The 26,903-nt window shown below is 46.7% G+C and overlaps 11 protein-coding genes and 1 non-coding gene across 12 annotated transcripts; 4 read left to right on the top strand and 8 right to left on the bottom strand.

Annotated features, from left to right (window-relative positions):
* Nucleotides 1-46: 46 nt before the first annotated feature.
* F9C07_t222 lies at nt 47-119 on the bottom strand. The gene has a single exon. It is a non-coding gene; the product is annotated as a tRNA-Thr (tRNA).
* A 282-nt stretch (nt 120-401) lies between these two features.
* Nucleotides 402-1,445, bottom strand: F9C07_12159 (putative proline racemase A precursor; the record flags this gene model as incomplete). Its single annotated transcript, XM_041287739.1, has 1 exon — nt 402-1,445. One exon carries the CDS (start codon nt 1,443-1,445, stop codon nt 402-404), a length of 1,044 nt encoding a protein of 347 aa, XP_041151754.1.
* A 492-nt stretch (nt 1,446-1,937) lies between these two features.
* F9C07_12158 (putative gluconate 5-dehydrogenase) lies at nt 1,938-2,708 on the top strand (the record flags this gene model as incomplete). Its single annotated transcript, XM_041287721.1, has 1 exon — nt 1,938-2,708. One exon carries the CDS (start codon nt 1,938-1,940, stop codon nt 2,706-2,708), a length of 771 nt encoding a protein of 256 aa, XP_041151755.1.
* A 979-nt stretch (nt 2,709-3,687) lies between these two features.
* On the bottom strand, nt 3,688-6,121 carry F9C07_12157 (uncharacterized protein; the record flags this gene model as incomplete). Its single annotated transcript, XM_041287740.1, has 2 exons — nt 3,688-4,483; nt 4,545-6,121. The coding sequence occupies 2 exons, from the start codon at nt 6,119-6,121 to the stop codon at nt 3,688-3,690; spliced, it is 2,373 nt and encodes a 790-aa protein (XP_041151756.1).
* A 452-nt stretch (nt 6,122-6,573) lies between these two features.
* On the bottom strand, nt 6,574-7,176 carry F9C07_12156 (putative GPI anchored cell wall protein; the record flags this gene model as incomplete). Its single annotated transcript, XM_041287741.1, has 1 exon — nt 6,574-7,176. One exon carries the CDS (start codon nt 7,174-7,176, stop codon nt 6,574-6,576), a length of 603 nt encoding a protein of 200 aa, XP_041151757.1.
* A 943-nt stretch (nt 7,177-8,119) lies between these two features.
* F9C07_12155 (uncharacterized protein) lies at nt 8,120-8,990 on the bottom strand (the record flags this gene model as incomplete). Its single annotated transcript, XM_041295704.2, has 2 exons — nt 8,120-8,806; nt 8,862-8,990. The coding sequence occupies 2 exons, from the start codon at nt 8,988-8,990 to the stop codon at nt 8,120-8,122; spliced, it is 816 nt and encodes a 271-aa protein (XP_041151758.2).
* A 327-nt stretch (nt 8,991-9,317) lies between these two features.
* Nucleotides 9,318-10,220, bottom strand: F9C07_2110222 (UMTA methyltransferase family protein; the record flags this gene model as incomplete). Its single annotated transcript, XM_041287709.1, has 1 exon — nt 9,318-10,220. One exon carries the CDS (start codon nt 10,218-10,220, stop codon nt 9,318-9,320), a length of 903 nt encoding a protein of 300 aa, XP_041151759.1.
* Nucleotides 10,221-10,811: 591 nt separating this feature from the next.
* On the top strand, nt 10,812-12,518 carry F9C07_2236402 (uncharacterized protein; the record flags this gene model as incomplete). The annotated part of the gene is made up of 1 exon (XM_041287722.1): nt 10,812-12,518. One exon carries the CDS (start codon nt 10,812-10,814, stop codon nt 12,516-12,518), a length of 1,707 nt encoding a protein of 568 aa, XP_041151760.1.
* A 246-nt stretch (nt 12,519-12,764) lies between these two features.
* Nucleotides 12,765-13,622, top strand: F9C07_12152 (putative short-chain dehydrogenases/reductase; the record flags this gene model as incomplete). The annotated part of the gene is made up of 2 exons (XM_041295683.1): nt 12,765-12,975; nt 13,033-13,622. 2 exons carry the CDS (start codon nt 12,765-12,767, stop codon nt 13,620-13,622), a joined length of 801 nt encoding a protein of 266 aa, XP_041151761.1.
* A 619-nt stretch (nt 13,623-14,241) lies between these two features.
* Nucleotides 14,242-15,179, bottom strand: F9C07_12151 (putative short-chain dehydrogenase; the record flags this gene model as incomplete). Its single annotated transcript, XM_041295705.1, has 3 exons — nt 14,242-14,582; nt 14,630-15,091; nt 15,149-15,179. The coding sequence occupies 3 exons, from the start codon at nt 15,177-15,179 to the stop codon at nt 14,242-14,244; spliced, it is 834 nt and encodes a 277-aa protein (XP_041151762.1).
* Nucleotides 15,180-15,968: 789 nt separating this feature from the next.
* On the bottom strand, nt 15,969-17,662 carry F9C07_2286874 (uncharacterized protein). The gene is made up of 6 exons (XM_071510862.1): nt 17,524-17,662; nt 17,034-17,451; nt 16,701-17,001; nt 16,513-16,558; nt 16,298-16,431; nt 15,969-16,216 (listed from the first exon to the last, which is right to left on the bottom strand). Exons 1-6 carry the CDS (start codon nt 17,543-17,545, stop codon nt 16,157-16,159), a joined length of 981 nt encoding a protein of 326 aa, XP_071367163.1. The 5' UTR covers nt 17,546-17,662; the 3' UTR covers nt 15,969-16,156.
* A 3,721-nt stretch (nt 17,663-21,383) lies between these two features.
* F9C07_2224030 (uncharacterized protein) lies at nt 21,384-25,010 on the top strand (the record flags this gene model as incomplete). Its single annotated transcript, XM_071509749.1, has 9 exons — nt 21,384-21,412; nt 21,749-21,774; nt 22,616-22,964; nt 23,019-23,291; nt 23,379-23,532; nt 23,617-23,858; nt 23,967-24,038; nt 24,086-24,314; nt 24,355-25,010. The coding sequence occupies 9 exons, from the start codon at nt 21,384-21,386 to the stop codon at nt 24,796-24,798; spliced, it is 1,818 nt and encodes a 605-aa protein (XP_071367162.1). The 3' UTR covers nt 24,799-25,010.
* Between the last annotated feature and the right edge of the window lie 1,893 nt (nt 25,011-26,903).

Here is a 26,903-nt window from a genome sequence, read left to right as displayed (position 1 = left end):
CATAAACCGAGCAAGAAGTCCGACAGAGAGAAAAAAAAAAGAGAACTGCTCCCACGCGGATTTGAACCGCGGACCTCATGATTACTAGTCATGCGCTCTACCAACTGAGCCATAGGAGCGGAAGATATGTTCTTTCTGTCTAAAGAGATACTTCAATGAAAATCTAACATTCTGTACATGTCCTATAGGCCATGGTTATGGCGCTTCTGTTGCCAGCCTCCGTTTTCACACTTTTCCACATCGTGACCTTCTTATGAAAACGCTTGATTTACAAACCAATGTGCTCCTGGAGACGATTGAATCTCACCATAACGGGAATATGAGTGTGGTATCAAGCAGCGGTTTCATTTTTCCCATTTAAGGTATCAATCTGGCAATACACTTGCTCTACAAAACATGTATCACTGCTGCTGACGAACATGCCACTGATCACCCACCCGGAAGCCAGCCGGAAAAGGGTCGGATGGGTCCAAGACCATCTGCTTGAAACCTGTGATCCAGGCACTGCCCTTGACAGTTGGTAAGACCGCGTCATATTGGCCGACCGTGGTGGTTCCTCGTATATGGCAGGTGAAAGTAGATCCGATGATGCTCTGGTGGACAAAACTCTCCCCTACTTGAAGCTCGCCTCTGGCGTTTAAGACAGCCATCCTGGCTGAGCTTCCTGTGCCGCAAGGGCATCGATCAAACCTGCCGGGGGATACTACCACCGTGTTCACAGCAACCCTCTTGTCACCCTTTTGATGCAGTGGCTCGGTGAACTCAACAATCGTCACCTCCCGGATCTGGTCATTCTCTGGATGAACCGGTGTATAGGTGTTTCTCACGGCCTGTTTGATTCTCTCGCCCAGTTCAATCAGCTTCGGACCATTCTCATTGGCGATCTTGAGACCGATCGACCGAGCATCCACGATGGCATAATGCATTCCACCCCAGGCAATATCAACCTTCACCGTCCCCAACCCAAGCACCTCCACCGGAAGATCCAATTTGTATACAAAGCTGGGCACATTATCAAAGGAGATAGCTTTGCATTTCCCATCTTCACAATCTGCCGTTACCCCGACTAGACCCGACGGTGTGTCCAGGACCAGCTTCGTCACAGGCTCCGTCATTTTCACCATGCCCGTGTCCAACAGCACCGTCGCCGTGCAGATAGTATTACCGCCTGACATGGGAGGATACTCGTCGCTCTCCATAATAATAAACCCGGCATCGGCGCGAGGGTCGCAGGGTGGGAGGACGAGGTTCATGCACATAGCCGGTCGGCCTCGTGGTTCATTCATCAGGAGTTGTCGGACGTCGTCGGCCTCATTCTGGAAATAGACGAGCTTTTCATACATGGTCTTGCAGTTAGGTGGATTGAGAACCCCACCGACAATGACATCGCCAACCTCGCCGGCACAGTGGCAGCCCACGACCGATATGGTGCGATTGAGTCTCATCGTGTGCACGAGAACAAGGAATGTCCGGTAAGTGGAGATGAAGATTTACCTGCGTACCAAAGGCATTGACTGCACGGGTTTCCCTAGAATTTATATTCTTTCCCTAATAAATGTGGAGGCCAACAACCCCCACGCCGGTTCCCATGCCCGACTGCTCATACCATTTGCATATAATCATTCGTCTACCAGAGCGAACTGACTCCGGAACGCATACCGTGGAAATGAAATATCGTTATCAGGGACCGAGATCCCCGCCGTTCCCCGCAGTCTTCAGGGTCAACGAGAGACCCGCTGATCGGCTGCGTTCCCGGTCTCCCGGATGCTATGCCGATCTGCTGGATTGAAGTCTTATAGAGAATCTTTCTTCACGATATCCAATTTGCCCAGTGATTCCTTGACCGGGTTTATCGTCGAGCCCCCGCCATCGTGTTCAATTTTCTCTCATCTTCGTCCACAACCTCTTCTCCCTCCGAAACCTAATCGAAAGAAAATATGACCGCCCAACAGTCGCTGCGGGGCAAAAATGCCATCGTGACCGGTGGGTCCCGCGGCATCGGCAAAGGAATCGCCCTTGAACTCGCCAGTCGTGGCGCCAATATCCTCCTGACATACAACAGCTCCCGTCAACAGGCCGAAGAGGTCGCTTCGCAGATTCGGAGGGTCGGAGTAGATGCAATCGCAGTTGAAGGCAAAGCGGATGATTTGTCGGCACCGAAAAACATCGTCGATGCAGCCGCTGAGCGATGGGGCTGCATTGACATCGTCATTAACAATGCCGGCGCTCGAGAAGACTACCCCGTCGAGGCAATGACATATGAGGCATTTGATCGCCAAATCGCGGTGAACCTGCGATTCCCGGTATTTCTCATCAAAGAGGCGACGCGACATTTTGGAAAGACGCCGCGCATTGTCAACCTTTCGAGTGTTTATGCTCGGGATGGGCAGCCGGGATGTCTGGCATATGTGGCAAGTAAAGGCGCCATGGAGAGTCTCACGCGATCTTTGGCCAAAGAGTTGGGACATAAGTACAACGCAACCATTAACTGTGTGAGTCCCGGCCCGGTAAATACCGAGCTGTGGGCCTCTACCCTTCAATCTGAAGAGAAAGAGCAATGGGATCAGGTCATTCAAAGTACCCCTGCTGCGCCGAGGGTGGCAGAGGTGGATGATATTGCTCAGATTGTCGCGTTTCTCTCCGAAGAAGGGAGTAGATGGACTACGGGGAGCTTGATCAATGCTAACGGAGGGCTCCTGTTTGTTTAAGGATGAACCTGTCCGTGCCTAAAATTTGGGCATGGATGTTCAAAACATGGTATTGGGTTGCACCAGGGAGGCTAGCGTTGACAGGATGATCCACGTCAAATATTCTAGAACTGGGATAAGGCCTGGATGTGCCCCGATGGAACTGCATTCTAGATAGACCCTAAAGGTTGCATTATGTTGATACAGCACGCCTAGCTGAAATCACAACGGCAGACCTTTGACCTTTTGGCCATGCCAGCGTTGGGGGCCTGTGATGATCAAAGTGTTGCTTCTAGCCCTGGAATTATCCCTCTCCCGAGGCAATCGCATATATTCATGCGATGTCTCACTGCTTGTTGCGCTATACCATTCTATCGTAGTCTAAACACAATTCAATTTCACTTGCCTGCCAATACTCCGCGATCTATGAGGATAAGATTTCCAGTCATGTTCAACGTCCAGGTCTTCTCCCGTGATTAACCCTGGGACGGTGAATACATGGTCCACGATTCCAGGTGACCAAAAACATGAGAAGGGAGCGCAGTAGACCATGCACTGAAAGCTGACGGAATCACGACCTTCCCCAACTGCACCGTGGCATTGATCTTAGCAGCTACATGGGTATCTTCTTCGCAAGGAGCTATATACCCAGACGAGCTCGGAAATCAACCCCAGGCCTTTGAATTGGCAGTCCAGTTGAAGGATGACGGCGATGATGCCGGTCCCTTGAGTAATTCAAAACCACTGGGAGAAAGAGTCCCAGAAGGCGATTGATGTGGGTGCAGTCGGAGTTTCATCGGCGTCGTCCATGGTTCTCTTGCGTCGATTCTTTTCTTTTGTCGTCCGGAACCTCGTTTCCCTAGAGTGGTGCTCTCGAACGTACTAGGTACCCAATCCTGTTGATACCCCCAGAGAGTCAACAGTGTGAATATTTCCCAGCCACTACCACCGAGGCGTTAAATTATTTCATATGGACGTGCGGAAATGGGACAAGACTCATCTATCCCGCATATAACTCGCCATATCGTGGCTTCTCTACGGTCTGCGAAGTCAAACAGCAATGCCCCGGCCGATCGCCCTCCTGATGTCGCACCGCACCCCAGGACAGAGGCTTACCTGCCGCATCGGAATCCTCTTCTGGGGGATGGCACGCAGCACTTATGGCAACACTGCAACTGCCGACCACCGGGATGTCCGGCTTCAGCTTGAAGGTGCTAACTGTGGTGAGTACGGCAAACATAAGAATTGCCACGGCGATCGCTGTGATGATAGCAAGTGGGCTGTATCCACAGGCCGTGATCACGCCACTATCACTCGCACTAGGGAAGTGAGTGTTGGGCCGTGTCAAGAGCTCGTTGTTCGGCTGGTAGATTTTCAGATTGATCAGAAAGATTGACTGTGAGATCAGCCAGTGTATAATGGTGCTACAGACGAGGAGTGGCAGAGAGTATCTCCACGGAAGCTGTAACCAGTACGTTTCTCTCTGGGCTCCCCAGGGAAGGGTCACTCGAAGCGTGGTCTGCTGGTAGGCGAACATACTCCACTCATAGGCGGATGCCATGCCCGTGAGCACAGCGTTGTACATAAAGTACAATCCAGAGAGTAGCAGCTGTGGGAGGTTCGCCACGATCGATGTGGTGACAATGGACGCGGCCGTGCCTCCTTGGTAACCGGATGTGTTGACAATGGCATTTAAACTAAGGGCACCAAACCCCATCGTGAAAGCGTTCTGTGCCCCGACGAGGTTGATACCCTTGAAGAGGAAAACGAGGCCTACGATGATGCTGGCGAGCCACCTAGAAGCCTGCTAGTTAGTCTTGACTGCGGTCAACCATCCATCTGAGTTATGGTACCTACAAGAGGATGCATGCTCCCCAGCGCCTCACGGATGTACCCTGATAACACCGCCCTAACCAACCTTCTCCATGCTGCCAACGTTGTGCCTGTGTAGAACCCATGTCGTCTGGGTCAGGGAATATCGTGTCGTCCATTTTGGAACGGAGGCATTGCCCCTTGGAAGCCATATCGGGGGACCTTAAGAAAGAGTCTAATGCATCGCCGATGGTTGCGAGAGTCGGTTCGCGGGAGACAAGAAGACATAGAAGAATGGAACTGAACTTCATGGTATTGCATGCAATCGCAATGTATAAGATAATCGGACTGTACAGCAGCTGGCAGGTATGGCTGGCATTTGTTACAAGACAATGATCGATCTCATAATGCTCCGGTAGGATGGTCCATTTCGTGGCATTCCTCGTCGCCGCGGACCCGCTGCATTCACCATATAAGATGGCGTCGGGGTGGCACATCCAAGAGCTCGTTTGCGACAGCGCGTTGGGCTCCCAACCCGTCCCGTTAACCTTATGCTCCTGGCAAGCAAATGGAACCGCTGCTTCATCCCAGTTCTCATCGAAGCAGAACTTTGTGCTATTATTGCCTTGCCCCCATCGTTGGCACAATCCGCTACACCATTGCTCAATCTGATCCGGATAGTCCAGAGGATGGAAATACGCCAGCACTGGCAGAGTCGTATTTCTCGGAGGGGGAAAGGTTGTCGATTGGTTCAATGCATCGCTCTGCTTGGTAACAGCTAGCATATTGAACGACCGCCCTTCTAAACCGGCTTGATAGGTAGAGATGCAACGACTGGGATCCATCTGCGTCAGGCTGCTGCGGTTGTTCCGGGCCTGATCAAACAACCAGCAAGTGACATAGCTGGACATGTTGGAGCTTCGGTATTCTTCCATTGCCCGACTGGTACAATCTAGTCCAATATCACTGCGGCTTTCTAAAAAGTTCTCAGTGACAACGAGTCCGCTGTAATCATTGAAGGTGGTTGTCATCACTACAGCCGAGTTCCACAGGAGGTGCAAAGGGAGAGTGCTCACTAGGAGAGCCAACCATAATGCCAACTTAGCCCTCCCAATGAAAGAAAGATTGCGAATTGAATGGACGCCGATATCTAACCATCTACGCTGAGCGTGGGCTTGATCTACTTCGGCTCGTGTCGGAGACGTCAAACATTGCATGTTGTAGTTGCTGGCACTAACCAGCACGGTCGCCACTACATTGAGGGCGTAGTGCAGCCTGCTGTCCACGCTGTGAATGTGGTCGCAATCGCTCTCCTGTATGAGTCCTAGATTATCGCTGCTTGGAGGGTACGTCACGCGAACATAGATGGTCGCCGCGACATTGAGGCCTAAGCATATCCCAACCAGAATGCACGAGGTTAATGCGCCGAATCTCCATCCGTGAAAATGAGTTGGATCCTGAGCCTTGACTGGCAATCGATTGTAACCTTTTCCCGAGCGAAGGACCGTTCGGGAGTACCAGCTTTTGGTGGAGGCCCAAGTGCCATGTCGTTTCCGGGTTGGGGCAATCTCGGAAAGCTCGACAGCTTCGTCTTCTAGGAGCTTGGTTGAGTCAACTACCATCTCGCAGTTTGAATTAAGGACGGGCAGAGTGGTGTCGGAGAGCAACGGGCGAACAGAAGTAGAGTCTGACACAGGATACACAGCCCTGCCGATCGCATCTCAGCCTCGCTTGGCTCGCCGATCCCCAAGGCTGATTCGCTGTCACCATCTTCGCATTAGGTAAATCTGACCGGGCCTTGCGACCGTAAGAATATTGCGTTTTATTTCGGAAAAGGCGTGCTAATGTTGAACCCTTGACAGCTCATCCTTACGTTTGCTTGGAGCAGGATATAGAGAGACAGATAATTACAGTACAATGTAGTCTATTGGCTGCGTTGGAAGATCCAAACCAAATATTATGAAATGGGTATTAATATAATCATTAGACACTAAGCGTCGTTCACAATCGTCACCGCCGACCAAAATCGCATCGAAGCATATAAAACCGAATGATGCCACTCCACGCGCATCAATTACAGAACAAGAGCGCCCGCAACAGCAGCAGCAGCAGCCCCTGCCATACCCACACGAGCTGGGTGATTGTCCGCAGCCGCTCCAGTCGCAGTCGCGCCAGTGGGACCGGCCTTGTTGAAATTGCCCAGACCGGCCGTGATGGTCAGGGGCTCATAGAGGACCTCAGCAGAGCCGGTGGCAGTGGCTGTGGTAGCGAACGAAGTAGAAGTGGATTTGCCTTTGTATTCGACTGCAGCCCCGACCGAAACGGAACAAACAGCAGTGGCCGTCGAGGAGGTAATATCGCAATCTTGGACGATCGTCCCAGTACCCTTGGCTCCCATGGTGGTCATGGTGTAAACCGCGCTCATGGTAAAGGTGGAAGGGCCTTGAGTGATGGTGATCGGCTTGGTGAGGGGGCACGAAGAAGAGTCCTCCTTGCAGTTCACAGCATAGGTGGTCGCCTGGGCATTACCGCCGACGACGCTGCCTCGCAGGTCGCTAAACGCGAGGGTGTTGTAGTGGCCATTGAGAATCTGAACGACGGTGGTGGACTCGTCGGCGGCAAGGGTGGCTGAGAGGCTGGCGGCCAGGAGAAGGAGAGACTGGAGGACACGCACCATCGTGGTGATGCTTATTGAGAAGAACTTTTAGCAATGAGTCTGATCTAGGACACAAGGAAGTGCACAGCAACCTATTCAGCCTCAACGTACGGCGAACAAGACTTGCTCCAGTGAAATGAGGAAAGATCAGGACAGAAAATTCTGCGGGTTGAGTGACCGGGGTAGATTTTTATGTACGCCATTGCGCTCGAGCGATTCTCCAGCCGGAGAAGGGGCCAAAAGATCCATTCGCTGAGACCAGGATGCGGCTGAAGACATTTTCATTGACTCATGGACAAGGCTGTCTCGTGCAGAACATAACGGCTCGACGCTAAATTGCACCAGTCGAACTTTGACAAAGATAGTCATTAAGCCGCAGGGGTTCAATTCCGTTTGATTGGCCTGCTAGAGGCTCCGAATCAGTGGATACGAGGGGATCCACCGACTGTTCCCTGGGCGCTGCCATGACTGCGGCCCAACCCGACCCAACCTAGGTAGAACTGATCGATTCCAAGGGACTTTGAAGTTTGAGGACCCTCACCTGTTTGGGGGCCAAGGAAATCTCTTCACGTTGTGGCCAAAGCCCCCGGAATCTTTTGCTTTGGCATCTCGTTTATCCTCTCAGGTGATCCACCCTAGGTGCTGATCTTTACCAAAACGACCCTGACCTGCGCTTGAAGAAGGGTTCAATATGCAGACGAATGATTGCAATCTCCATTAGCTGTGACACAAGACGATGGGTGGGGGGATTGTCCAATACAAGCGTGTGTATATGGCTGCACGGCAGACTACGCCTTCTCCACCAGACCACTTCGGATAAATTTGTATCTGCCAAGCTCCTGCGCAATGGAGTACCTTGTGTTTTAACGGTAGGATCAATTATGGGCCTCTCTGACTGCTCGGATTATAGTACGGACGAGTGAAGCTACAATGGACGTCGCTCATGTGTCTGTAAGAAAGAACTTCAAGACAGCCGGGTCAGATAAAAGTTAAGCCCCTGGTGGTCTGGCGGCATCCATTCAGTGTCTTCAGCTTGCATCCCCCATTCTTCCAAGTCCACCACTGTCGCGTCCACCGTCCACTCGGTGTTCGTCTCGCGGGAAATCTCCTGCCACATTTGCTGAAAGCTCTCGAGGTTATGATAGAACATCATCCCCCAGGGACGAATGTACTCCCGAGCCTGTCCCCGCGACTGTTGATAACCGATCAAGATAGTCCCCGGCTTAGACAGGGCGACAATTCGCTTTCCCGCCTGTTTTTGTCCCTCCCACGAGAAAAGATGGAGGAACTGCCCGGCAATCATGATATCAACCTCAGCATACAGCTTCAGCAAACCCTCGCAATCATCTTCCTGTAGAAAGTTGCCCGAAATGAATGTTGCGGGCAACCGTTCATGATCTCGATAGAGCTCGTACCCTAATTGCCACAGCTCCGGACGAAGATCGAGCGCCCACATTCTCTCAGGAGGAGCGCCATTAGCGGCCAGGAGTCGGAGATTTTGGCCCAGTCCGCAGCCGAGATCTAATACGATGCCCCCTTGGCGCGCGCACTCCAGCACATGCTTAAATTGGGGAAACGCGGCGATGCCTGGCAGGAGAAACATCCACTGCCCAACGCAGGGAAACTCACCATATTTCCAGGCTTTATCGCGCTGAGACGGTCATTTAGTTGGGCTTAGTGCCACGCCTCCGAAAAGAACAACTCACTACTGCATGAAGATGGCGCTGTAGCTCGCCACTGGGAATGTCGCTCCATTCTTCCAAGATAAGTTGCATTGGCGCGCTTAGCCGAGGCCCAATGTGCTTTTTGTACCAAACGGACGTGTCGATCGGCATCTTCGGGTTCCTGGGCCTTGCAAAGTTTGTTTGTTGGGTCTACAATCATCACCTGCCGAGGATGGGGACTGTAATATACCAGGCCGGGGGACGTGGAGGTACTCGAGTGGCTTGGACAGAAATTAAACCAGAAGATAGCCTTGTTTGCTAACTCTCTGCACCCCGGCGACGTTCGGGTGGAATGTGCTGACCTACCTTAAGGTTTGCATATACAATATACTCTGCATAACCCACGTCAAACCTCGCATTGCAGATGCATAATTTAGGTATAGCCTGCTGGCCAGTTATGTAGCATCGCCTAATATTGCTCATTTCCATCCACATTAATCATCCGACCTTGCGAGCCACACAAACAGCCCTGGGCATCGACAACCCAACCCCGAGTCTCGATTCCTCCGCCAACCCTCGAATCATCAAATCAATATTAGCAGCTTCCTCTGATTTCTTCGCACGCTTCAGCCGAGCTGAAAACTCCTCCATCACGAGAATATACTGATCCCCATTTGCCTTTCGCATTTCCAGACGGTCCGTATAATTGCGTAATTGCGCATTTTCGAACCCGCCGTGGCGTTCCATTAAATGATATGGGAGATCAAGAACCCAGTCATTGCGACCGCTCGACTGCGCAAAGCGCAGGAAGGCGTCATGCGCCGGGGTCGGCACGTCACTCATGGCTTGGCTTTTGAATACCTCGCTATCAGGGTAGTTCAGGTCGTCCCATTGGATGTAGCCGCCCGGCTTGAGCATCTGGTGCACCCGGTGGATGACCGGGAGGGGGTCGCTGTTCTGTACAACCAGGACAAGCAGACGCAGGTGGACGACGTCATATCTGCCCAGGAGGTCCCTGGGGACATCTTCAAAGACGTCTAACTGACGCAGGGTGATGGGTGGCGGTAGCCATTCCGGGAGAGGTGCATTTGTCAGATCAATGTCGAAGCCATGGAGCTGAAGAGATGGGTAGTGGGCTATTGCTGGGTCTCTGAGGAGGTCCAAGAGCCAGACAGCAGTACCTGTGGCGAGGTCGGCGATCCACAATGGAGTAGAAGTATCCTGGGGCAGCAGGATGGATGGATGCAGGTTGAATTGTAGGGCATCTTTCCAGAGGTAGAATTGGTAGTTCAATCGCGATGCGGCGGTATAGCTTCGATCAAGCATGTAGTCCAGCTCGTTTCCGAGGTTGAACCCCGAGTTCACGACATGATCCATTTGATCTATGTTGGGTCTTGACATGGAGATAGATGCTCTACTGCAAGATTACCTTGGGGAACGCTCGGTTCCAAGCATGTGGAAACGGGTAGACAAATCTGATGATCTCGACCCATCGTACAAATCTTATTTCATCGGATTTCATATTTTAGCGTAACCCCTCCATGATGTTGCCGAGTGATGTGTCCTGTGCATTAGCCCCGAGCTTAAGGCGCATTCTTCGGCTGGAGTTAATCATGATTTGGCAATTTACCAGCTGTATAATTAACCGACCTTTCACTAAGATTGGAGGGAAAACTTTCTTGACCCCAATAAAGAAATTTTAAGGCAGGTCATAGCCGTATGAAAATTGTATGGATATCTCCCCACTTCTTAAAGATGTCGAACACTAAGCATTCCTGCAGCATGCACCGTCCGGTGGAGTTCCAATTGGTTCACACCCTCAAGAGGCCTCATTCTCGAGTAGGAAACAGGGGAGAGTGTTAACGCATTCCAGATCGGAATGATCTTTCGGCCAAAGGGGGAAACAAGCTTTGATCATCGATACATAAAGGCTAATCGTCCCTCACCAATCTACGATACAGACTGAGGTTTACCCAATTATATACTAGCAAAATGACGCTCAAGAACCTACGACTGGGGATTGCCATTGGTCATGGTACTGGCCGGGAGCTGACTGTCGTGTTTAAGAAAGTGATCCAAGAGTTGGCACGCCAGCATTCTCTACAGGTTGACTTCATTGAATCATCCCGCATATACCATTCGTATCATAGCCTCACGACTTCTAGAGAAGAGAAAGATCTGATCCAGCACATCGCCGAGGAAACCACCCTGGATGCAGAAGAGTACCGCAAGTTTTGCGAGACAGCAACAGCCAACGGGATCGCAGCAATCTTCCGAACAGCAATCCACGCGCAGTCGCTCTATCTGGTTAGGGGTCAGCTAAAGGCCGTGAAAATTGAAAATTTCAACCTGGGTGACTCGAATGCGTTGCTCTTCATTCGAGATGAAGCGCAGGGCTTCTACGCTGGTGAGAATGAATATCATGATAGTCAGCACAGCATCATACGAACGAGCCCTTTCACCCGTTCCACCTTTGATCAGATCCTCGAGTATGCTCTAGAACGAGCCAAGGAGGAGTGGGGTGTGGAAAATGTCCCCAAGACAGTCACCCTCGTTTACAAGTTCCATCTGTTTGACGGCGTCTTCCAAGCCTGGGCACCCCACTGGCAGCACCGTTTCGGGATAGAACTTGACTTCATTCAGCCCGACACAATGAATCGGAACCTGATGGCTTCGGGCATCCAGGGTCGCCGCATTATCATCGCGGGCAATGAATACGCGGACATTATCCAGCCTGTTTTCTTGAAATGGTTCAGCAATGCCACCATCGAAAGCATGTGCGCAGAGAATGTGTACCTGAGTCCCAGTCTGCATCGTCTTAGCGAGTACCAGACGGTGCATGGATCTGCAGATGCCATCGCCGGGCAGGGCCTGGTCAATCCATTTGCCACGATTCGCGCTGCGGCTGCCATTTTAGAGCGACACGGAGGATGCCCTGGTGTGGGCTTTCAAAGCCAGACGGAGAGAGCCATTCAAACCCTGTTAATGAAGAAGCTGACGACACCGGATCAAGGTGGCTCTTGCAGCACGGATGCGGTTGTTGAGCACTTCCTGCGCGCGATGGCTGACCCTGCTACTATTGTCAACCCCTTTATCGGGCGTGATATAGCCACAGGGCCGATTGATGCCATGGCGGGCAAGAAGACCGCTGTGGTAGTAGTGGACTATCAGAATGACTTCATCGCAAGCACGCCGAGCCATGTGGTTTCGGAACTATCCAGCACAATGCCGCGTCTTGTACAATATGCTCGAAATGAGGGCAACGAAGTCATCTTCGTGCGCTTCCTGGGCAACTCTAGCTATCAAGGGCCTAGCTGGCAGTGCCGGAATGCACTGTTCGGAAAACCAGAGAAGTGCGTAGAGGACACCTGGGGCGCGGAACTGGGCTCGGGTGTCACCCCTCGCCCTGGCGAGCGGGTCTTTGACAAGAAGGCCTTATTTGACTCCTTCCTCGTTCCGGAGTTCTCCGAGTATGTGTCTGAACAGGGATTTGAGCACTTGGTGCTGGCGGGATTGTACAGTGATGTCTGCGTTGATGCGACGGCTCGAACAGCATTTCAGAAGGGCCTGTGGGTCACGGTTGTTGAAGACTGTACCACTGCTTTGCATTCATGCCACAACGATCACCTGAAGTTCATGGAGAAGGTCTATGGGGCACGGATTGTGAAGCTGGCATCGTTGATCGAAATGAAAGCTTAGGCTCGACCACGAGCGGTGTGAAGACAATATTTTGGATTCAATATGAAGATGTACTCGTAAATGTGAGTCACATTTGTTTGTAATGAGAGAGTTGAAGAAGTATGTGGTATGGAAGAGTCCTCGCTGTTTGGTATGTGGCATTGTTGATATGGTTGATCTTCATAGGGTAATGATGTCATGGCAAGAATGTCAACTTCGGATCCCCTCAACCTCAATCGTTCCTCCCATATCGTTATTGTATAACTAATGGCTTCCCCCCGATCCGGTTTTGCGGTAGTGACCCCCGCCTCGCGAGGCATTGGCTTCGCCCTCGCACGTTACCTTCTACAACACACGGATCTCCCCATAATCGCCACAGCACGAAGGAACTCTGATAACCTGCGCCATAGACTCCTGTGTGGGATGGAGAACTCTGCCGCAGAGCAGCGACTGAGTGTGTTCGATGTTGACGTTACAGGTAGTTCTTAATGAATAACCACTCGCAAGCCATTACTAACTAACCTGGCGACTCTAGAAGAACCAACAGTCCGGTCTCTAGCAGATGATATCCGACAAACGCACCCTAAAGCACCACTCCGCCTGGCCCTGACCGTGCCCGGTATCCTTCATGTCGAGAAGTCTCCCTCCCAGATCGACGCGCATGCAGCTCTCGAATCTCTTAAAGTCAACACCATAGGCCCAATGCTCCTGATGAAACATTTGACTCCCTTCCTACCCACGCGCTCCTCGCCTCTCTTTGACCCTTTTGACGGTGAGGTGAAGCTGCCTCAGCATGCCATCTACGCAATGATGGCTGCTCGGGTGGGCTCAATCTCCGATAACCGAATGGGAGGCTGGTACAGTTACCGGGCGAGTAAGGCGGCGGTTTTCCAATTGGCGAAGACGTTGGATTTGTACTTGGAAGGGAAGTGCGCGGATCGCGCGATCAGTCTGGCCATGCATCCAGGGACCGTGAAGACGGATTTCACCAAGAGCTATCAAGATGGAAGGGAGATGTTGAGTGCGGAGGAGTCGGCGGAGAGGTTATGTGGAGTGCTTGGTAGCCTGGGGTTAGAGGGAAGAGGAAGATGCTGGGATTGGAAGGGCTGTGAGGTTCGTCCGTAATGCTGGATCCATTTAGATATGATCAAATCATATTATGCAAGTGTCTGCCAACTCTGCGTGGTATTGGGGGAGGGCCTTCCCAGGTGGACTGCCATCTTTAGCAGCGGCGCCCATTTCGTCTTCTACCTCCAAACCCTCCTCCATATCCCCCGCCATATCCACCATGACGGTATCTTCCGCTCCATGCAGGTCCAGGTCCTCCCGGTCTCACCGCAGGCGCTCCATAATGAGGTCGGCCACCAAAGGGATGCATTCCGAATTCTCCGCCCCCGAAATTATGTCTTTGGGGTGGAGGCATAACACCCGTGTGCATCCGGCGGTGTCTGGGAACGCTGAAGCAGAGGCCCATACCGGATTATTTGGATAGACCAAGATGATTATAGTAGATAGTGTAGATCAAGAGGATATGTCTTAGGATCAATACATGGATTCGGTCATAGAATGTGGCATGCTTTCTAGCCTTTCAGGGACACAGAGTCATGTCGTCATCAACGGATATGTAATTGAATGGTCGATGTAACCCTAATTGCACACCAAAAAATAAAAAACAATTCGAGCCTTTAAAGTTTCTATAAAAGTTCCATTACTGTGATCATCGATGAAAAGTAAGCCAGTCATTTCATCCCATCATGTGTTGATGCGTAAGCTGCGTCTTTTCGTCAAAATATTCCGGCATTTCGACATAATGATATTGCTTCCCTGAAATCAAGATCGCTCGCGAATGGAGCTGATCACTCGGCACAGATGTCCCGTTGGAATCAGTCACTTCAGTCCCAGAGATCAGCTTCAATACTACATTGGTCACATCACTCATTTTCATCACGATCTTCTCCGGGAAAAAGGCCTGCAACTCCGTGGTCATCAGAGGTGTGAGGACGACCCCTGGGCAAACCGTGTTGACTTTAACACCTTCGTCTAACAACCGCTTTCCCACGGAGCGTGTGAATCCAACCAATCCATCTAACAAGTATAAGCTTCGTTTCTTTATGAAGGTCTTACATACGTACGCTTCGTCGCCGAGTATACCGGGGTATGCGCGCACGGATATAACCCGCCGATACTTGACATAATAATCAAGTGACGATTTCCCTTCGTCTTCTCGGGCGATCGGCGAAAATAATGCATGGCAAGGTAACTGGTATAAATTGCCCCGGTGAAGTTAATATCCGTCAGACCAGTCATATCAGGTGGTGGTGGGATCCCAGTAGGATGCCTGGCGAAAAACATCGTGGTGTCCTCAGCGATACCGGCGTTCGCAAGGACGAAGTCTAGTCGCCTTTCCTCATTGAAGATCTTATCAAACGCAGCGCCCTGCTGTTCGTACTTGGTCACATCGACTTGGTGAAATATAGTATTCCTCAGCGAGGCGGCGGCCTCTTCGCCACGATTTGCATTGCTGCCTATGATGTGGACTTTCCAGAGACCTGTCTTGTCGAGTTCCTGGGCGACGTCGAGGCCCATGCCACTGGCTGTGAACTGTTATTTTCGGTAGGCGATTTTCCTGGGCATCTCAAGGCGGTACTTACTCCCACCTGTGATAAGGGCTACGAGAACCATACTGGATTACTCGGTTTGGGATCGTAAGGAGCCCAGTACTATTGAGAGATCAAATACTGGTCTAGGGAGATCTTGATATGAAGGGTTGGTCTGTGTGAGTTCCTGAGATGCGCTAAATGAAGGTGGGATGGAATGTCGGTAAAGGTGGATAAAGACTCTTCCCAGCATTATTAATCTCATTTAACCCCTCACTGCTTCCTAATTCTCAAGGCATCAACCGCTGAATGGGAGTCGACTTGGAGTTCTATACACGATCGTAAGAAGCCGGTGAACGGACATTAGGGTTTTACGACTATGCGAAAGGTTGCTAAATATAAACGACACTAGACGTATTACATCTGACAAAACACCGCTGCTATAATGTTCTTAGGTGTGGCAACTTAAATATGATGTATGCGATGTATGCGTACATGTAATGATGCCTGGTGAACTGATAGTAAGGAAAGAAACTGATATAATCCAAATGACTATGAATTATAGCAGCAAGTTGGCCTGATCTAGCATAAAAGCGTAACAGGATCTGAACATACTTTCAGTGCTGGAATGGACGTAACAATGGATACTAGCCAGGCGAAGAATTCCTCGCCACCAAGCGTAATGCGTGACCCAGGGGATCTCTTGCACTTGCGAATACCGCATGAGGGTCAACATTAGGGTGTTACCTCCGAACAAAAGTTAGTTGGTTATGCCATTGCAGCCCCATTCCCATTATTTACGGGACGGATGTTCGACGCCTGAGGTCCAAATGTGCGAGTATCTGTCCTGGCAGTCGTCGCGACCGTCTTCTGTGCCATTGCGCCTTTACCGAGAATGTACGGCGGACGACTGAGGAAGAAGAGCAAGTTTGCTTCATACAGTCTCAGCATTGACACGGAAACATGGTGGAGAAAGCCGGCCTCTAGCGAAAAGTTCATAATTGCGAAATAATGTCTTTCATATCAGCTAATAGCTATTCCATATCTTCCCATGCACTCGAATCACGATCCCATTTCCACAGTCAACAGAATGAAGTCAAGCCAGGGCCAAGAGGTAATCATCTTCAAAGAAAGCCGTCAGCCAAACGCTCTTAACATACTCAGCCCAACATTGACATCGGGTAAGAAAAGGCAATCACTTACAAACCAGCCCAGAGGGCAACTTCCATTGCCTAATATTGGAAAGCCAACCCCACCGAACTGCTTCTGCATCTCATTCGGACTATACTTATACCACCCATTCGTGACAATCTCCTCCCCAGGAGCGAAGTGGCGACCTAACGGTTCACAATGAACCACTCTGATAGCACGAGCAACGCACCGATGAGTCAAAGTAGGCGACCGCCGATGACACACACCAATGACTTCCCAGTCCTCAGGTCGGTACCATTCATGGCCCAGCACCTTGTTGGAAAGTGCAAGGCCATTCCGAATCATCCGATGCCAGCAATCATTTACGTCGTTGTATGAGCGTCAGACCCTTTCGTCGTCGTCGCAGGCGTCAAGACCGAGTAGCATGCGGTCCTGGTAGTCGCATAATCGATACCAATTTCTTGAGCTCGTTGATGGCGATCTGAAATTCATCGTTACCGAAGATGGATCCAAGGGTCAGGAACCATTTTGGTTTTTGGATATTGCCGCGCCAGGCCCGGAGGTTGTCGAAGGTTCCCCACAGCTCTGTGTATTTGACGACTTTGTACGACGTAGGCAGCTTCGCGAGAACATTTTCGAGGGCTTTCCGGGAAATGTCGAGGGTGTAGTAATGAACGTGCTTCCCATTTCGCTCGAGCTCATTGAGCAACGGTACGACTTTGGTGACATCCATGGGACGGTTGATACCAGAAGGCCTCTCGCGTAGTGAACAACAGTATTCACTTACCCGTAACCTAAGTCAATCAGAACGCTGTGATCCAGCACCTGCCGCGCAATCTCCTGCTCCCAGCGCTTGAGCAGGTTGACCTCATCCCGGATCGAATAGAATTCATCGAGCGTGTTGGCCTCCCACCAAAGGCGATGGGCGCTTTCGTCTTCCCATATGAGTGCCGTTGGCAGCCAGCGCTTACCGTCCTGCTGCTTCAGCAGTCTCTGTTGGAGCACCTGCTTCTCTTGGCTTTCTACGGTATCATGAGCGGTGCTAGTGCCGATGTCGATGATGTTCCCGCTCCCTTTGGACGGGGATACCATATTAGTAGTGGTGGTGGTGGTGGTGGTGGTGGTAACAGTCTTGTCTTTGGTGTCGATAAAAGGTTGATTTCCGGGGCTGAGGTCGACGATTGAGAGACGGACATGGCCGAAGCCTAGATATTATTAACATATTACGACGACTCAATAGTCTGGAGACAGTAAAGATATTGAGAGTAGGTACGCACCAACCTTGGCGTCCGGACTCATTCACACCCCCCGCGCATCAGGGCCCCTATGTTTGGTAATGTCCAAACTCGTGTTAAGCCCCGTTGTTAGGGCTGCAGCACTCTTCTGCAAGCGAGGGCAATTTGGCCTTTGGATACCCAAGTATGCCGATATCCCACACATTGTTTGAAACAAAAATATAAATTTTCAATGTTATCCAACAATGGACGTTCCAAAATACAGCCAATTCTCCAAGCTACAACAGGTAGATATGCACCAAGGATATAACTGTGAGTTGACTCCGTCACCGACTTGAGTCCTAGCTTAGGGATATAAAGTCGCCCTACAAGCCAACCCATCTTAGGGCCCTAGTCGAAGCGGGGCAATGAGAAAACACACTATTATGCTTCGACTACTACATACGCACCCGACGTCGTCACTCCAACCAGCAATGCGGTTCTATGGTCCATCCGTAGCTAGCTCGAGTCCGTAAATCATTACGCGTGGTATATTAGGTGGAAACAAAGGGCAGGATGCAACTACCACACGCTATACATTTTTGGAGTGAGACTCTCTATAGGACAGGAAAGGATCATCAAGAAGGAAACAGGCTTATTCAATGACAGCGTGATCGATTTTACCCCCTGCAGGAGTATACAGTTTGTATTTCATTTTCCTTCTAAGATAGTGCTGAGAGGGAATAAATTCCTGTATATTTAGAGCTTGCAGTATTAATAGATATATAGATTAATTTCCCGGTGGCCGTGCGTATAATATTATACTTTTGTAACCTATAGTTCTTACTATTATATACTACTTGTCGATAGTTAATTAAGCTCTTAGATTTTATATTATATTCTTTTCCACCGTGGAAATAGTGGGTGATACTTTAGTTATAGTATTGTAGAGATTTTATAATATAACTTTAAATATTTATATATGTGTCTAGAGATGAAGCTTTAATATATTAATAAATATAGCTTAGTAGATTTATAAGAGAATGCTTTATTTGCTTACTAAAATCTAGAGAGCTGTAGGCGATTAATTATAACTATAATAGCGAGTGGACTATATAGAATTGAATTTATATATAGTAATTTATAAGTAGTCTATCTAATAGATTTTCTAGTAGCTAAACCCCGGAGATATACTCTATATACTTCTAAGATATGGCTATAGAAAATATAATAAAAATATAATTTAGTAAGTCTATAAAAGAGCACTTTCTCTTTAATAATTTATAGGTAAATATAAACCACGGTAATCTCTATTTTTAATAACTATAAATATAATTATAGCTAATCTATACCAGACTTCTTTAGCGCTATCTCTAAATATGTCTGCAAATATTTATTTGAAAAGCAAAACCTTGTTAAAACATCTCTAAATATATTTATCCGCTATAACTACAGTAGATATCTTCTTAAATTACGTAAAGCTATTATTGATTTTATTAATACTCCACTAGAAAATATAGCCTTAATCTTTAACAGGACCAGTAGTATTAATACTATTTTATATAACCTCGACTATACAACCCGCGAGCACATTGTCTACTTTAATATAATATACGGCGCCGTAAAGTATATAATACTTTATTTTACTAAAAAAATAGATGTAAATGTTACCCGCATCCCTCTCGCGTATCCTCTCTTTAACTCTAAAATTCTATATAGGCTCTATGTAAGCGCTCTGCCGGCGTACTACTATCTATAGGCGGTAGGCCTGCGGAGCGCGGTCGGCCAACGGGCTTCAGGAAGGCAATACTAGGAAGCTCAAGGCTGTTTAGGATTGTATGGCAGTTCTCCTATTTTCTATAACAGAACGAATCGCTTGAGGATCGGAATCCTCTGCGCGATTCTAACATAAATATATTTGTGTGTTACGTAAGCCAACGGCCCGCAGGCGGCTCGCCTGCGCGGGATCTAGTTGCCTGAGGCAACCCGCCGTTACACTCTATACTACTGTGGCTAGGATTTGTAGTAAAAATAAAGATATCAAAGTAATTGTTTTCGATACTATAGTTTTTAAACCAGATATATATATGTCTTTTAAAGCCCTGATAGCCGTCTACTGTAAACTTAATATTCTATCTTGCGTTAATATACCTATTATATTAGTTAAATCTCTATTAATTTATTAGATTTAAAACTAGATATTTTTATTAGCAATCTCTATAAATAGCTCTTTATCCCGCGAGGCTTTGCCGTACTCTATATTCTCTTTAGAAACTAGTATTTTATATAGATTATATTCCCCACTAGCTGGGGGTATAGACCCAAGAATATAATATATTAGAGTTAGTTTAGGTAGATTTTTAATAAATAATTTAAGTTTAAAACCTTATTTAAGAGCTTTAAAATAATGGATTATAGTCTCTTTCTATATATAGCTCTTGCGATTATCTCTGTCTTAATATTAAGATTTTTTTACTAAAATATTTACAATAGCATTGGCCCGAAATTATGGTAAGAATCTCTAAAGAGATATCGCCGATATCTATTATAAATTTGGCTAAATTATCTAGTACTATCTATACTAGTATAATAAGTAGGGTTCTAAAGTCTTTAGTAGTATTATATTTTTTAGAGCAATATCTATATAATTTAGTAAATTCAACGATAAAAATACAAGAATATATATTTTATATATAGCTTAAGATACTGTACTTTAATAAGCCCAGTCTCTACTAATATAGCTATTATAAAGACACTTAAAGAAACCTTACTATCCTTCAGCTACTATACTACTACTTAAAATAGATATAAAGCACACCTTATTCGTGTATTCTATAAGTAATAGTGGAAACTAGAGATTACTATACTTATTTATAATTCTTACTTTATAATCTACTAATCTCGTAGACCCTTTTGTGTGAAGATCGCTCTAGAGCTACGAGAATAGTATCTATAAGTCTATCCACTATAAGCTCTCTATAAAAAATTAAAGATGGACTAATTCTATACTAAGCAACTATAGATCCCTAAAATAACTGGTCGCTAAAAAATAGTATAATAATAATTGGAAATTCTAGTTTTAAGCTAGCGGCTATAGTCCTAATACACTAACCCATTTTCTACATAACTTTAAATATAATAAAACTTAATCTTTATGGATCTTCTATAATAATAGACCTAAATCCTATATATACTGGTGGTAAGCCCGCGCGTAGAAATATAAGCAGATCTTCTAAAGATATATTATTACTTGCTAAAAAGAGAAAAATAAATCTATAAATATTAATATTACTAGACCAATCCCTTGGTTTCAAAAGTAGAGAAAAAGATTTGAATATTTTTCTTAGTTTTAACTTTGTTTATGGATAGCAAATTTCTTACTATAAATAGCAATATAGAATATGTAGATGGGGTATAAGAGTTAAAATTTATAAAGTATTTAAAATATCTAGATCTAATGTTTTTCTGCGAAATTAGTTGATTATATTTTCTAGATCTTACTAAATAAGTAGATCTATAATAGAATAAAATATAAATTTTATAATAGTTGGTTTAGTACTATATTGTTAAATACTAATAAGTGGGTTAGAGGAATGCTTAAATTAATAATAATAATATTCTATCTAGAATATAATAGATTTAGTATCCCTAAGTTTCACCTCCAGTCTTAATATATAAATGCCAGTAGCCGCTGATAATATTATCTCTATTGCGTTAATAGCGTCGAATAGCTCTACTTTGAGAAGACTTAAATTTAGATAATAGCCCTATATTTTTTACTATATATATTATTAATTCGTGCGAATTATCTTTAATAATAAAGAACTATAGTCTATTCTTCTTAATCCTGTCTCTAAAGGCTAGGTGGATTACTAGTTTTATATAATAGCCGTATATTTTTAATAACTTTCTAATTATAATAAATGATTAAATATCCCCACGGAATCCTATTGTATAAATAACAATATTGAGATATACAAGAGCTGCTCTCTTTTTCTCTAAAGCCAGAGCTAGAGGCTTCTCTCTAGATACACTAGCAGATAGGGGATAATTAGAAATCTAGACACGGGTAAACAGTCTCGTAAGATTCTATTTAATTAAGTTTAGATCTAAGTAGCTATATCTGGAAGATTAAAACCACTTAATATTATAATTAGATTATTTACCTCAAAGATTTGAAACTAGAGAGCTTAAATACTCTTACCCAATAATATAGTAATTAAATCTAGGCGTGTTTTTCACAATTGTAACTGTACAAAAATAGCCTTATTAGCTAAAAGAGCATCAGCTATTGGTTGTATGGCGGCTATAGCTGTTAGCAATAAAGATTATGTGTTATAATATAGAGAAATGCTATTAAGATTACTATATAGACTATATTAATTTTTACTTCTGTCTATAATTTATGATCTTAAAAACTCCAAAAGTATAAAAGAATAAGTAGAATTAGTAGCAGTCCGTCCAACTATAAAGATAGTAGTAAAAAAATAAACTAGAAGTATAGAATATATTTATTCCAGAATGATCAAAATTATACTAGTATTCTAGAATTATTTAATATATATTTCTATAGATCTAGAAATATAGATCAATAATACTATAGCTTAAAAAAATCTTGTACTGTAAACTATATCTATACTATATTTTTTTAAAAGATTAGACACCTGTAAATATATAAAAAAAGAGCTGTATAATATATATCTAATAGCAGGGAGATATACTTTAGACTGGGTTCTGTCTAATAATAAATAATATTAATTAAATATAGTTTAATTATACCACTATTATGCATGATGTGTTAGAATAGAAGATAATCTAACTTAATTATATTTGTTGTATAGTTATACTTAGAAAAGAGTATTTTATATCTTTTTAATAATAGCTTCTACTTTATTTAATAGAATAGAAATATAATATAATGGAGTATCTTTAGATTATTTCTTTTATCTCGAGTATATAGTAATAATAAAATCTAAGAAATAAATTTTAATATATAATCTAGATAGGCTTAGTCTATAGATAAATATATCTAGCTGGTAAGGACTACTATTTAATATATATTATTCTATTGTAAACCAAGAATTAGTCCACTTACTCACGGCGCAGGCTATTTATACTAATATTGCAACTCATTTTTATATATTTTCTTCTAGAGCGTCCTTTGCTATTGCCGTTTGCGACAGCTCATATTTACTCGACTTTGCACAGTATGACTTCCGCTCGGGCAATCGGTACCAGGGTGGGTCGAAATTTTCAAGTTTCATCCTGGCCAAGTTGAGAGAGTACCAGGAAAAGCACTGCGAGAAGTTGATCGGCTTGGCGATGCAGGCGGAATTCGCTGAGAAATGTCCCGAGCTCTGTTCCCAGCTGTGGCTTGAGCTCGATATCATCCCCATCGTACTTCGCAAAGCGGAGGAGCATGTGAGTTGGGGCTTGTACGAGCAAGAAATCTCGTATAAGTCATTGGATGAACGGGCTGAGTCAATCGCAAGAAAATACATTAGGTACGGCTTCCCTTTCCTCCCTTCCCCGTGATCGAGGACCTCATTATCAGCCAGGTTTTTCGGTCCCAGCAAGGCTCCTATACCCGAGATAGGGCTGCGAGGCCTTGTCGTGGTTGATGCCGCATTCCATGTGAAACTCACCAGGCTTGCCGATTATGAGAAAACCGTCGGACTCCCAACGTGGATGGCCGTTAATAAGTATGCTAGTGATCTGAAACAGCGCAGAGTGAAAATAGCATTCTTCAGTGCGACTCCGCAAGGCGGTGGTGTCGCGCTCATGCACCATGCAATGGTTAGGTTAGCGAAAGTCATTGGAGTTGATATTAGGTGGTAAGACCTTTACCCTCGATCTCAATAGCAAACCTCTCGTTCCTTGTCGCTCATTCATTGTGGCACGTATGTTCCGAAACCAAGACATGGGATCTTCCGCCTCACCAAGAACAACCACAATATCCTGCAAGGTGTGGTCGCTCCTGGGATGCCATTCACCAAGGAGGACAGAGATGTCGTTTCTGGTTGGGTGCTTGAAAACGCAAAACGATATTGGCTTGGCACAGCAGGAACTCAGGTCTCTGCATTGCTCGATAGGTTTGGCCCACAAGTCTACCCCTGGCTTATAAGGTACGGCCCGCCTCCTCCCTCCTGGTTCCAGAAGAATGGGCCTTTGGTTCCGCCATGGGAGGGGGGCGCAGATGTGGTCATCATTGATGACCCGCAGCTGCCGTACTTGATTCCCCTGATCAAGCAACAGACTCCGGATCGGCCAGTCATCTTTCGTAGTTATATACAGATCAGAAGCGATCTGACTGACACTCCCGGGACTCCCCAGGCTGAGGCATGGGGGTTGTTGTGGGAGGCGATCAAGCAGGCAGGTCTGTTGATTAGTCACCCCGTGTGTGCATTTGTTCCAAAGGATGTCCCTCAAGAAAAGCTGGGATATCTCCCTGCATCAACAGACTGGCTGGATGGATTGAACAAACCAATGACAGACTGAACGGCCAGTTGCTATGGACGGGTCTTCAACTCCCAGTGCCGAGAGCAGTATATGACAAACATTGCATTCCCAGATGGCCAGTAGCCCTGATGCCTTGTTCTCGCCTCTTCCCGGGCCTAGGGACCAGTGATATGTTGCTTTGGCTAGAGGAATATATCGTCCAGGTTGCTCGGTTTGATCCTTCGAAAGGGATCCAAGATGTCCTAATCTCATACGGGGCATTCCACCGGCTACTTGTGGATTCCCGTCCAGACTTGAGGCCACCCAAACTTTTCATCTGTGGACACGGATCAGTGGATGACCCAGACGGTTCATTAGTCTGGGATAACACCTTAGACTTTATTGAGCAGCATTCAGTGACTCATCTGTGTCATGCGAATTGGCCCTAATGACCAGATGCTTCATACCCTCCTGTCCAGAACAAAGATTGCCCTCCAGCTCTCTACTCGTGAGGGATTCGACGTCAAGGTCTCAGAGGCACTCCACCTAGGGAAACCAGTAATTGCGACACGAGCTGGTGGGATTCCACTGCAGATTCAACATGGAAAAAATGGCTACCTGGTGGACGTTGGTGACACCGATGCGGTAGCGGAACATTTGTTTGAGCTCTGGACAGATCGAGAGTTGTTTGACCGTATGAGCAGCCACGCGGCTAAGAGCGTGAGCGATGAAGTAAGTACGGTGGGTAACATCTTATCATGGCTATACTTGGCCTCGAAGCTATCAAAGGGCGAGAAAATTCAACCTAACGGAAGCTGGATAAACGACATGGCCCGTGAAGAAGCAAATGAGCCTTACCAGGCAAACGAGAACAGGCTCAAGCGGGGATTGACAACATAGTTTGGCTCTGGATTGAGAATTGTTGAGTTGAAAATGGAATCAAGTTTCAACCCCAGGGGCAATACTGGTGATCATTACACGGACGAAGATCCTACTTCTTTCTCATTGTCCCAAGGTGATCAGTCGAAGTATGGATAGGCGTCACATTCAAGAGTGTATGCTTCGAAGGATCACCTCGTATGTATGTTCCTAAAATTATGATACGTTAAGCCTACACCATACTAGCCACACTCAGTTTTACCATCCCTTGCACGGATGATCCGGATCACCCATAAACAACAACCGCTGAATCTGCCTGGAAGGCAAGAGCTTTGATTTTTATGGCTTCGAATAGTCCTAGGACCCTTAGCGTCACAGCGCAGTACTATTCCTGGCGTGTCATTATGAGTACAGAGACCAGGAAGTTCGTGGAGACAGTGGATATAATTCTATTTTTGATTGTAGTATGGAGTGCGAAGGCGTGTATAAAACCCATCGAAAAGCAATAACGCCTTTCTTTGAATCTTTCCATATATGTAGTAATTTTACAATTCATCAGCTCGGTCAATATTGCTTACCCTCTTTCTGTAAGTGACTAACATGTCTGTTGTGGCCAGGTAAGATATCCTGCTTGATTTCAAATTTCCGCCCACTTCAACAGTCCCTTGAATCGGCCTTAAGAGACAGAAAAATGCAGATTGAAGGGACAGAACATCTAATAAGGGGATATTAATTCTCCATTCAGGCAAGAGTTTAATGAGAACAAACAGGGTCTTGCCACAGCAAATCCAAGGAAAGATTGCACCCACATAATGGAAAACTGTGGACCGCTCGCATAAGCAATATCATGCATTTGACATAATCGTCAAGCATTTACAAGCTGGTAGTGTGAGGAAAGTCTATCGACCATACCATTGCCTGCTTCTATACGGATCAGGTCGCCGGTGGCGTTCATCAGAAGAAAGGCCCAAATCGGGTAGACGGGCTCGAGCGGGTTGCTTGATGCAACCGGACATACTATCAAAGCTGAGCGACTACGTAATATCTCCCGGAAATTGTCCTTCAACGGTTGTCAAATTGACCCTGTCTTCGGCTCCAGGTGCTTCTGCGTCGTGTCTCGACGCGAGCGATATTGGCCGGGGACTTTGGCCACATCCACATTGGCCGGACAAGCACACCACTCATAACGGGCTCTGTGAGCTTAAACATAACCATCTCCTAACCCCTGGTAGTGTCATAATCACGGATAGGCCCGGTAGGATGCTGCTAGACACGGTTCATTCAACGTGACTGACCTGTCATCGGGAGTCCCAGAGACGAACAAGAGATTCCGTTACTCTGTGAGGGTCTGGACCTGGCTTGACTCTGGCACCACAACGTGATGCGAGACTTAGAGCATTTTTAAGTTATTGGGAATACGCCACTTAATCATGATTTTCAGAGTGGCACCACTAAACGGCTTAGACGGTCTGTCGGTGTCTATCTTATGAGCGTAGTTAAACCTATCGCAATGTCTGGTCTAGTGTCCCGGTCTCCGCATAATGGGGCGTATCTGGGACTGTCTATCGCGTAGCAGCGAATTTCGGATGCGGGGTCCAACTTCGGAAGTGCGTTGTTAACTCTGGTGTTTATGACAAAAATATACCAATACCACTACTTCCACAGATGTCTGACAACCAGAATTTCATGTCTTTATTCCAGATATAGATCTCCTAATTAGCTCAGTATTAGATCCACATACGCTTGAGCTGTTAGATATTGAATACTCTGTCAACGTCGATTGGTAAGCATGCAGGGTTATATGCACCCACGTTCAGCAGCAACCCCCGGAATATCGTGCAGATAGCTAATACTAAGGTTTTCGCGTATATATTCAGGTATCACAAATGGCTGCCAGGTATTGAATTGTTGACATTGTGGGCCACCGTACTAGGAGTCAATGGTTTCGTAAGTGTAAGGTACGTTTTACTGGTGCGTAATCAATATGCGGGCATTATCTACTACTGGCGGGGACAGGCAAGAAAAGGTGCCGCTCCGGCAATCATTGACTAAATAGCTTTGCCTAAGTCAAGGTGCATAAATGTCGTCATGCAAATTCTGTGGCCGTCACGTTCCATGTAAAGCAA

The sequence above is a fragment of the Aspergillus flavus genome, chromosome 8, assembly GCF_009017415.1.
Source record: "Aspergillus flavus chromosome 8, complete sequence".
Taxonomy (NCBI): Eukaryota; Fungi; Ascomycota; class Eurotiomycetes; order Eurotiales; family Aspergillaceae; genus Aspergillus; species Aspergillus flavus.
The sequence above is the reverse complement of the archived record's forward strand: the minus strand, read 5'-3'. Positions and strand labels throughout refer to the sequence as shown.

Coding starts and splice junctions, on each gene's coding strand:
- F9C07_2286874 (XM_071510862.1), bottom strand. CDS start 17,545: ATGAGTCCGGACGCCAAGGTTG. Junction 17,002..17,033: donor CTGATTGACTTAGGTTACGG/GTAAGTGAATAC, acceptor ACTACGCGAGAG/GCCTTCTGGTATCAACCGTC. Junction 16,217..16,297: donor GTTGCCCTCTGGGCTGGTTT/GTAAGTGATTGC, acceptor CTTTCTTTGAAG/ATGATTACCTCTTGGCCCTG.